Here is an 11,288-nt window from a genome sequence, read left to right as displayed (position 1 = left end):
ATCTAGATTTAACCTTTGTGATATTTCAGCCTTCATTCCCTTCGGTTTGGTATAGCTTTTTAAATAATTACAATTAGTTTGTCTTTTTCTAAAAAACCAACCGTAGAGGCAAATTAATTAGTGTTTCATCAATTCTATTTTTAAAGCACAAAACTAGTTGTATTATTGTATAAATTTATACTAAATCAATATAATTATATTATATGAACCAAAGTAGACTATTATTTTCACATCCCTAATTAAATCATAATTTATTATAATATATATTTGAAAATTTTATTGATTTCAATTTCAACTAATTTGGTGTAATTTCTAACTTATCTCATATAAGTTTGTTTTATATTATATTAAATTTTTTACATTTATCTATTGTATTAAATAAAATTTAAATTTTAGAAGAATTGTTTTGTGCAATTTTAACTTTAAAGCCAATTTAATGTTTCATATTCTACTAATTATAATAACAAGTGTTTTCAATTATTTTTAATTTATATATGAAAATGAAAAATGTAGCTATACTCAGACGAAAATACCATTGCACAAGGTTGAACTCAGAGCTTCCTATACTATTTGATTTTTTTCTATCATCTTTCTTCCTTGTTGTTTAGATTTAGGTACCCAAATTTGATTTCTTTGTATCGTCTTTATTTTTTTCGCTGCGATTTCTTTTATTTTGTAATCTATATAAAAAATCTAAAAAGAATTGTTTAGATCGAAGTAGCGAAATGTAAATGATCATCATGTAAAAAAAAATAATTTTTTTTATTGTTTAGACAAATATAAAGAATCGTTTAGCAAAGAATCTTGAAAAAAAAAAATATCGTGTAAACAAATCTATACAAAAAAAAATCTTGAAAATTTTCGAATCTAAACCTCGTGTACCAAATTTAAAAAAAGAATAATGTAAACGATCGTGTAATTAAATTAAAAAATAGATTTGAAAAAATAAATCGTTAATCTAAAATCTACCAAACCAAACCTAAGTGTGGTCGATATATCATTTTTGTACCGCCTTTTGTATTTTTCAAGGATATTTGGTGGCTTTGTTATATTTTTTTAGAAGAAGGAAGGTTAATATTATGTGTTATGGTAGTTTGTTATATTTTAAAGATTTTAGGCATGATGTGTTAAAATTATTTATGATTAGAAAAAACATACTTAAAATGAGGAATATAAGGAGTATAATGTCCATTCTAAATTTGGAATTTGGAATTTGCAATTTTAAAAGAATAAAGAAGAGAAAAAAAAGACCCACAAAGAGTCGCCCATGAAAATGACTCTGCTTTCTTCAATCCTTCTTCTTCTTCCACTGCCATAATCATACCGCAACCTCCATTTTCCTCACCTTCTATTTCTCTCTCTCTCTCTCTCTCTCTCTCTCTCTCTCTCTCCCTCCTCTTCTCCATTTCCAATTCATCATGATCGGCACCGCCCGCAAGCTTCTCTCAAGCCCTACTGAATCCCCTGATTTTAGGGCTTTGAATACCACCATGGAATTCTCTTCTCCTTCTCCAACCAGGTCCTCCAGACCCGCTCTCAATCACGATATCTTCAGGAGTTGGAATGGTAAGCAGATTCATCTCAGGGATGATCATCCCTTCGAATATGGGTTTCGTTTAACTAGTCCTCAACGGAGCCCTCAGTTTTACCGATCCAATTACCACACTCTGTCTCCGCCGTCCAAGGCTCTCGCTATCGCTACCGGGCAGAAGGAGCTCATGGAAATTGTGAATAATATGCCGGAGTCGTGTTACGAATTGTCGTTGAGAGATTTGGTGGAGCAGCCGATGGTTGTAGGGCAACGAGAAGACACTGGAGTGGATGAGAGGGATTCTAATCTTGGCGGCCATCGGGAGGTCTTTTCGAGGGAGAATCGGAAATCCAGGAAGGAAACTAGGGCTTTGGTTGGTAGGAGTAGTATGGAGAATGAAGGTTTGTATCTGAAAATGGGGTTTCCGAAATCGATTGGAACTACGACGAGGAAGAAGAAAAAGAAGAATGATTCTAGTTTGAATATGAGTGCTAAAGTTTCTCCTAAACCTCCTCAGTTGGTGGAAAAGGATTGGTGGAAGAGAAGACTCTCAGTTTCATCTGAGAGTGAAAGCGTTTCTTATGGTTCTAATGTTAACAATGGAAGCATCAAGAGCAGTAGCAGTAGTAGCAGCAATGGCAGCAACAAGAGTAGAACAAAATCCACTGGCAGGTAACAGTAACACCATAACTATCAATTAATTGCTTCTTTGATTCACTCTACTTTTTAACTTGAGATATGAATATGAGCGTTTGATCTTCTGTGTTGATATGAAAAACAGAGAAAATCACCACCGAGTAGAACTATTTCTATTTTGGGTCATTTTCAGGGCTGTCTATAGTATCATAAGAATTTGCTGAGTTGAACATGAATGGTTTCTACTGAAATGAAGAACTTGCAAATTCAGTATCTCTACCATTTTGGGTAGTAGAACGTCTCAAGCTGTTTTATGCACTAGTAATTCTAAGAACTTGCTGAGTTAAATTGAAGAACACGAATGAATTTTCTCTGAAATGAAGAACAACCAAATTCACCATTAAATAGGGCATCGGTTTGGGTAGTATACTTTATCGAGCTGTTTTATGCACTTGTATCCTAAGAATTTTTGTAAGAATAGGAATAGGTTTTCATTGAAATGAAGGACACACAAATCTTTCCATTAAAAGAGAACCATCGCTTTTCTGCACCATTTTAACTAGTGAAAGATTCTCAAGCTCCCCATCCTCTAGGAACATAGGAGAATCTGATGAGTTGGTGATGAATGATTTTCTCTCTGGAATGAAGGACACACAATTTCACAATTCAATAGAGTCATCTCTACTCTGCATTGATTGTTCTGTGTCTTGAATTTTCTTTAAGAAACTGCTATAAACAGGGTTGATTTTCGTTCTTATGAATCAATTTAATACAGGCGTGCGAAGGGAGGTTGCTGGTCATGGATTTATCCCAAATATCATGAACGAGATGAATGAACAAGAGACTGCTCTGCCATGCACTCGAACAAAGTAAAAAGCAGAAGCCATAGGTATATAAGGTTATGGAAATGAAGGCATTGATTTTACAGCGTTTGTAAATTCCCTTTCAGTTTCTCAACGAAAATGCTTCTTTTTTTTTTTTTTTTTTTTTTGTTTGCCTTTTTTTGGTTCTTTAATACATATGTATGCCCTATGTCCTCAGGGTTTCTCTTCTTTAAGCTAATTGATAGAATGAATCTCCTTTTTCAATTAATATGTTATTTGTATTTTTTTTCTTTATCATTTTGATGTTATGATGCTTTGTCTACAAAAGTGGTTCGATCCAATCAAGTTATGCCTTTAGATTCAAATTTTACTTATTTTTGGTGCAACCAATGTGATGCTGAGAATTTTAAAGGCCAAATTTGATTACTTTTATTAATAATATTGCTAAACTAGCATTATAAATCGGTGAATCTTCCATCTTTAAAAGCATTACTAATTTCTTAATAAGAATGTCCAGTTGAGGTCTATGATTAGCATCTTCTTTATCCCAATTATTCTAAAAAAACTACACTTGAAAGAGTTTTTCAAAAACTAGTTTATCATCTAAATTAATTTTTGAACTTGGAAATTTATTTCATCCAAGTTTTAAATTTTTCATAATTGGATATTTTCAGAATATCTAATTTCCTTTACAAACATTTTAAAAAACAATCTGTCGGTGATGGATAGATTTTTATCAGCGAAATAGAGTTGGATTTTAGTTAATTTGGATGTATTGTGTCATTAAAACTACTGAGAGTTGGATTTTAGTTAATTTGAATATATTGTTTCATTTTGTTTCAACCTAATTGTCATATATGGAATGATAATTGATGTCTTATCAACTAACTTTACAGTTAGATTACCTATCAAGAAAAACAAATATACGTAGAAAGTAGGAATAAAATGTTTTTAGTTTTTAATAATTGTGTTCATTTTCTCACAATAATTTTTCACTATTTTCAGGAAGTACTTGAATTCATAATCAGACCTAAAAACAATAGAAATTTTTGGATGGTAATCAAAACTTGGCTCAAAAACATTAGTTAAAAATAATAAATGAAAGAAACTGGTAGATGATAGTATGTGTGGAGTGTAAATGAATATTGAACAACTCCTTAGCTAATTAGATGTTAGAAACTTTGGCCAACATCCACAAAAAGTTTCAAGATCAAGTTGGGAAGCTAAGTCTTTTTCTTTGAGTCAAAAACTCACATCAAAGAAAATCCCAACCCCACTCATTCTTCAAGTTTTGATTGGAAACAAATATTCACGAAGACTTGAAGAAGAGATAGATTCTACAACACCTTGAACTCCTTTCACATTTTAAAACACCAAATTGCTCATCTAGTTTAGACATTTCACCTCAATCAAGAGATATGAGGTCGATTCTTCTTTTCATATATTAAATTAAATTAATTATTATTATTATTATTATTATTATTATTATTTTTGTTGTTTCTATTATGTCTTGCTTAGCAAGAAATTCCGAATACGGATGCTTGGGATGGATTATAATAAACGTACCAGATGGCTTATAATAACCTAAAAAATCTTTCGCATGAATAAATAAATAACCATAGGAAGGTACCAATCTTGGGTTTATGATAAGTTTTAAATACGATACAAAAATGATTCAAGAAATAAATAAATCAAAGTTGTTGGAAGGAAACAAAGACTTTTCAACAGCTTGGGAATAGAATAAGGATGGCTAGGAGTACTTTTTGGTTCAGGGTCCTTACGTGGGAACATACCAAAATAATTTAAACAAGCCAATTGCAATACAAAAAGCTTCAAGTATAATGGCTCCGAATATCATATGTTATTTACGATGGATTATGTTAGATCAGAATAAATTACTATTGGTACCTGTATCACGGTAGATGGAATAGTAATATATATTTAGTTTATCATAAATAAATTATTATATTTTGTTAAATTCGTAAATATTTTTCAGAGTTTTAATAATTTAAATGATTTCTTTATTATTTATTATAATCATAAGATAAATAATTGATGTTGTTGGTTCAGTCTAAGTATTAAATAATTTCATTTTTTAAGATTAAAATCAAGAGCAATGTCAAAGTCAAATTTGATAATATATGGAGGGGAAAACTAAAATAAAATATAGGAAATAATTGAAGTCAAATAAAATCTGTGTTTGGAAGTGTAAGGACTTGGGGTTTGACGTTTGAAATGATTCGGAGCATATGTAATAGCTGATGTTTCCTCAAACATCCAGAGGGTGCAACATTTATTTTATAAAAAGGTTTTTTATTTTATAAAATTTACATTCTACTTTTTCTAACCTCTTTCTCTTATTATTTGAGATTTTGCATGAAGCACATTGGGGAAAAGACTATTTTGTCTCCCATTCAAGTGCTTCAATTTCATCTTTTCTTTTTCAAACTCTATTTCGAGTGTATTAGAATTTAAATTGGGTTTAAAACCTTGTATTTAGAAAAGAAAAATTAAAATTGTGGTCACTTGAAGAAGGGACAAAATCAAATTTTCACCTTGTGTGACTCCTAAAAAAAGTAACAAAGCTTTTAAGAATATGTTAGTTTTGTAGGGGTGAAAACTTTTTTAGGTCAAAAATATCAAATTTCTTTGCTTATATCCGGTTTGATTGCCTTTGGGAATGATGAGTTCGTTCAATGTTACATGCTTTTTCACTAAAGTTTTAAACAATATCTTAACCATAAAATTAAAATAAAGCTATTTTAATTTATAAATAAGAAAGCGTTATACAATGGACAGAAAAGAAGAATAAACATAAGAATACAAGAAAAAGATAATGGAGGAAAAAAGAACAATATCACATGTGTTATGTGTATTGTAGCATTTCTATTTGATTTATAGGGTTGTGAGACTAATGGTTACAAAACTAAATATAAAGGTCAAGGGGACAAGAAAGTTATGAAGATTGATGGAGAGATTACTCAATGAATTTGTAACCTAAGAAGGTTATTGACATCTAATAATATAGTATATACACATAAGCCTTACCTTCCTCCTCGCATCCACTAAACTTCTCATGGTGTAATTTAGTTTCACTAGTCACTAGGGTCCACTCTTGTCACGTAGTCCCCAGTATGAAATTCTTTCTAAGTTTAGAACGTGACAAGCTTAAATCTTAAAATACCCTTGTTCATTTCCAGAAAATCTTATTTTCAATGTTTACAAATGGGTGAATTTTTTAAAAACATTTCGGTCCTTTTTGGTGAAAAATAACTTTTATTTATTTATTTGACCAGTAACATTGAATGGAAAATCATTAATACTTTATGATTCTGTTCCTCTCCTCGACTACAACTCTTATCACCACTTTAACTTTTACTCTTACATTTTTAAGGCTTTGCTTCTTATTTCGGGTGAGAGGTGGGAACAAAGTTCTTATTTTAATTGAAATTGAATAAAAAAAATTTTGAAATTTGCTTTATTTGTTACTTTGTTTTTAACTATGTGAAATATCTCCATCACGCACCTTTGAAATTTTCCTGGTGTGTTGGCACAGTCCAAAGAGCATGCAACGAGAGGTAAACGTGCCAGAGGGATAGGTCGCCTTGTGTTGGTCTTCTAGTGCAATTGTTATCTGGTTATACTCAAAATAACCATTCAGAAAGCAACGATACTTATTTCCTGCAAGCCAATCCAACATTTGATAAATGAAAGGTATGTGAAATGGTCATACAACTTGCAGTAATCCATATATATCCTCCACCCAGTGACTGTTCCCATTAGAATCAATTCATTGTCTTCATTAGTAATGACAGTAATTCCACCTTTCTTGGGCACACATTGGTCTGGGCTGAACCATTCAGTACAAGTGAAGATAAATTACTTTTACATCCAGCCACTTGATGATGTCTTTCTTTACAACTTCTTTCATCGCAAGGTTTAATCGCCTTTGATATTGAATGACGCCAATGTGCCCATATTCCAACCTGATCTAATGCATGTCTAGGATGAGCTTATTTCTTGAATGTTCGGTAGGGTCTATCCTATCGCTTTTTTATGGCATTTTAACATTTCCATTAACACCTTCTCTTCTTCAGCATTCAAGTGGGCGAAGATGATGACTGGCAGTGTCATTTTCCCCCAAATATGCATAGTTCAGGTGGGTTGGTAATGACTTGAGCTCTAATTTTGGTGGCGCTTTAATTGATGACTTTATCTTCTAATTACCTTTGGTTTGCAAATCCAAAGGCTCAAACTTTCTTACATCAGACATGACATTTACTTCCTCAAGGACACCTTTAGGGAACTCTTCAACGAATTTTTCAGAGCTAAATAGCTTGACTATATGACTTCTTCATTACAATAATCCCAACCTAGGGATTCAATTGTGTTGTAGTTCATTACATTTTTAGGGAGTTTAACGCATCAACAACGTTCAAATTACATCTTGGTCATTAACTCACATCGTCTAGTTCCCTTAGTAGACAATAATTAGGGTTTGACCTGTCGACATGAATGGTCATCCTAAAATGATAGGTACCTCTCGATCAGCTTCATAATCTAAAATGATGAAGTCTGCAGGGAATATCAACTTGTCCACCTTAACCAAGACATCTTCAATTTTTCCCTCAGGTAGTGCAATGGATCTGCTAACCAACTTAAGCTCTAGTGTAGTAGGTTTTACCTTTCTTATCCCCAATTTTTTGAAAAATAAACAGTGGCATTAGGCTTATAGGGCAGAGCATAGTGAAGTTTCCAAGGTCTGTCATATTCTCTGGAATCCCATTTTTGAAGATGTCACTATTTGCCTGCATTAGAGCTACTGACTCATATTTATTCATCCTTCATTTCTTGGCAAGTATGTCCTTCAAGAATTTAACGTGTGAAGGCATTTACTTAACACATCAAAAAATGGAATTTTGATATGAAGTTGCTTCAGTATGTCAAAAAACTTGTTAAATTATTGTTTGTCATCTTTCTTCTTCAAGCGACCAAGAAATGGATGAGGCTACAATTGATCATAAGATGACGCCTACTTTAGTGTCTCCCTGTATTCTGTGTCTCACCTAGAAGTCGCCACTTCCTTGTTTTTCTGAACATCATGATTCATGGAAATAACAAAGGGATAAAAAATAGTACTTGTGGGTTAATCATTCATAGTATTAGGCCAAGAAGTAAAAGGTCTACATTTTGGGTCTGGTTTGTAGATGGCCAAGTTTCTTATGCTTCGTAGCATCATAGGTTGACACTGGTCCTTTTTGGATTCCCCCACCTAGTTGGACATTTCAATGCTACTTGCGAGGGATCCCTTTGGTCTTTTGGAGAAATCGCTGGTTAGTTGCCCCAACTGTAACTCCAGATTCCTGATTGACATGACTTGACTTTACAAAAGGGTATCATTCTTTAGCATATATTCCTAGAGGAGGTTCTCCATGGATGAGGATGATAACAAAGAAGTAGTGTGGGATTGTTGTTGTTGAAGTGAGTGATGGTGTGATTTATTGTTGTGGATGATTTCTTTACAACATTCTTCACCTTAACCACCTATCGGGTTTGATGTTGTTAACCTATCCCTCCCCACCCAAAGTTGGGATGATTTCTCCAATCTTGATTGTATGTGTTAGAGTAAGGGTTGTGATTGATGAATGTGATAGATTCAGTATTTAGTGGGGCATGCATCAACATTATAAGTTTCGTCGCATCCAATGCATCCTTTTTCATCCACATGCTTTATTGCCTAAGTTGAGCAGCCTGCGACATTAACTTGCAATAAAGCCATAGATTTTAGTAGATTAATCATGGTAGTCATTTGGCCTTGTAATGCCACCATTGCATTTTTGTCAAAACGTTGTCATCCCATTCTTTATAATTTCTAGCCATTAAGCCCAATGTAATCTTCATCTTCTTGTATGTACTTTTGAGCATATCGCTAACAAACACAACATCAATAGTTTGTTGGTGTTACTTTGTTAAGCCTGAAATAGAAGACTTCCACTAATATGCACTCAAGAATTCCATGATAAAGGCATGCTTTCACCAATTATTTATACCTACTCCACGCGTTGTGTCTATTCTCTCTATCCTTCTACTGAAAGCACATAATGTCCCTCCATCGCATTTTCATGGTGTGTGAAGAATGTTTTCATTAATTTCTCGATTAGCTGCTTCCAAGTTCTTACCTCCTTATTATCTAAGGAGATTTTCCATATTTTCATCTCGTTTCTTAGAGTTTTTGGAAAAAGGGTGAAGCATAGCTTCTTATATGAAATATCGAACATATGAAATGAAAAGTTGACAAAGTAGAAGCTTCTTGTATGAAATACCAAACATATCAAATGAAAACATAATTGTGTATTGGACCTACCTGTAGGTTACCTTTGATGACCTCAATGTATTCTCTTCCTACATTCGTCCATCTAAGGCAGCAGATTGGAAATGTCTTTCTTACACACACGTCAATCACCTAGCTGAACCGAACAATGTATGGTGAAATAGGCTTCTCTACGTCAGAGGATATGGATATTGAATTCCTCCCATTGGCATGAACGTAACACTCCAACTTCAGGAGTTGAGACTGCACATGTCTTCTAGGAGTCAAAGATGGTTGACTAGTTTCTGCTGAATAAATTAAACCAACAAGTTAATGTGAGAAATAAGTTCAAATAATTGTGAGTTAATGTACCATTAGACTCACTCGAATTGTCATCCATCGATGATGACCCTCCGACATTGTTATTTAGATCCTCAATGAACTCAATCACATCTGTCTCATCGAAACTGCTCAAGAATGATAACATAGTATCTGTGGACATAGAAAACAAACATTCATTAAGTAAATACGAACACATAATCATATTCGAAATATAAACTAAATAAATATGTGGGTACGTGGTCGTAACTATCATTTGTCGTCACTTGTATGCTTTGATGTGACAATTGTTCACCTCAACGTCAATAAAGTCGTCAGCGACATGACTCACAATAGGTCTTTCAACGATTGTAGAATCAATTTCAGTTCTGTATAGAGTGTCATCCTCAATGTGTTCATCCACTCGATGGTCGACAATGATTTTGAGTACATTTAATTGCTCATTCTCAACACATCCACTTTGGACACATACCATATACGCTTATTCTAGACCACTTGGACAACTTTCCAATTACTACCATTTTTTAGGTCATCTAGGTAAAATACTTGATGTGTTTGCATTGCAAGAATTATCGATTCCTCAACGAAACAAAAATAGAACATGTTGATAGTTTTGTACCCTGATTTCATACGTGTCCTTTACTTTTGTTGACGTCGGTGTCATACTACCGACACTTAAATAGCCAAACACTTCTTCCCATTAGATATTGAACGTGCAACACTTCGTCTAGAATAGCGTAGGAATTATTTTCGCCACTTCCACTGGCATTGCTTTCACCGATTACCATCACTCCACTATTTTATGTAGTGCGCCTGAAATCACATTCGGATGTGTCAAATCTCACCCTGCCACAATGCATCCATTATAATATCGAACGTCAAGTGATTGTCTCATTGCAAGTGAGAAGAAATCGTGAAATAGATTTTTAGTCTCATGCAATTCTATAACCTAAAATCTATGTGACAATGATTATATATATTCACGTGCAAATACGTTAGTGCATACATGTCAGCTATCAAATACGTGTACGCTATATACTTGATTTCGAAACCATTCAGGGAATCCCCGTTGATGTCTTTTGTGCAAATTAGTAGCATTTTAAGCATGCTGACATATTAACCTCAAATGTTTATTGACGAGGATGATTATGAGTTTAATTGGTGTAACAACGATATATAACAAATACTGAACAACTATACCTAAGAAATACAAAGATAAGAAATGCTTACTTGTGATACTCTGATATTTCGTTTACATTGTTGAGGGTGTACCAATGGAAGATGCGTTTTTCTTTCTGTGATTGAGTTGGAAGACTTGACGCACCTAATGGTCGTACTTTCTCCTTGAAAATTTCAAACTCACCAATCACCTCATCATCTGGAATGGTATCATCATTTTGCTCATCTCTACTAAATCGAGTCTCAATACCACTTAGGTAACGTGAACAAAAGATGCTCGATTCATTCATCACATATGCTTCTACAATAGAGCCCACAAGACGTACTTTATTTCAACATACTATTTCAAAGTGTGTAAACTTCTTTCAATGGGATACATTCAACTACAAGAAACCGGACTAGTAACCTTAGTTTCATACAGTAAGTGAACAGCAAGGTGTATCATAACGCTGAAAAAGGCAGGTGGAAA

The 11,288-nt window shown here is 33.4% G+C and overlaps 1 protein-coding gene and 1 long non-coding RNA gene across 2 annotated transcripts; one reads left to right on the top strand and one right to left on the bottom strand.

Annotated features, from left to right (window-relative positions):
• The first annotated feature begins 1,201 nt into the window (after nt 1-1,201).
• LOC103504041 (uncharacterized) lies at nt 1,202-3,259 on the top strand. Its single transcript, XM_008468468.3, has 2 exons — nt 1,202-2,203; nt 2,943-3,259. Exons 1-2 carry the CDS (start codon nt 1,419-1,421, stop codon nt 3,001-3,003), a joined length of 846 nt encoding a protein of 281 aa, XP_008466690.1. The 5' UTR covers nt 1,202-1,418; the 3' UTR covers nt 3,004-3,259.
• Nucleotides 3,260-6,455: 3,196 nt separating this feature from the next.
• LOC107992253 (uncharacterized) lies at nt 6,456-10,030 on the bottom strand. The gene is made up of 2 exons (XR_007819359.1): nt 9,891-10,030; nt 6,456-9,768 (listed from the first exon to the last, which is right to left on the bottom strand). It is a non-coding gene; the product is annotated as an uncharacterized LOC107992253 (long non-coding RNA).
• Between the last annotated feature and the right edge of the window lie 1,258 nt (nt 10,031-11,288).

The sequence above is a fragment of the Cucumis melo genome, chromosome 3, assembly GCF_025177605.1.
Source record: "Cucumis melo cultivar AY chromosome 3, USDA_Cmelo_AY_1.0, whole genome shotgun sequence".
NCBI lineage: Eukaryota > Viridiplantae > Streptophyta > Magnoliopsida > Cucurbitales > Cucurbitaceae > Cucumis > Cucumis melo.
This window is presented reverse-complemented; position numbering and strand designations above follow the sequence as displayed.

Bases quoted from the DNA above. Each gene is read 5' to 3' on its own strand.
- LOC103504041 (XM_008468468.3), top strand. From the start codon at position 1,419: ATGATCGGCACCGCCCGCAAGCTTCTCTCAAGCCCTACTGAATCCCCT. The intron at 2,204-2,942 runs GTAACAGTAACA...AATTTAATACAG, and splicing joins AGAACAAAATCCACTGGCAG to GCGTGCGAAGGGAGGTTGCT.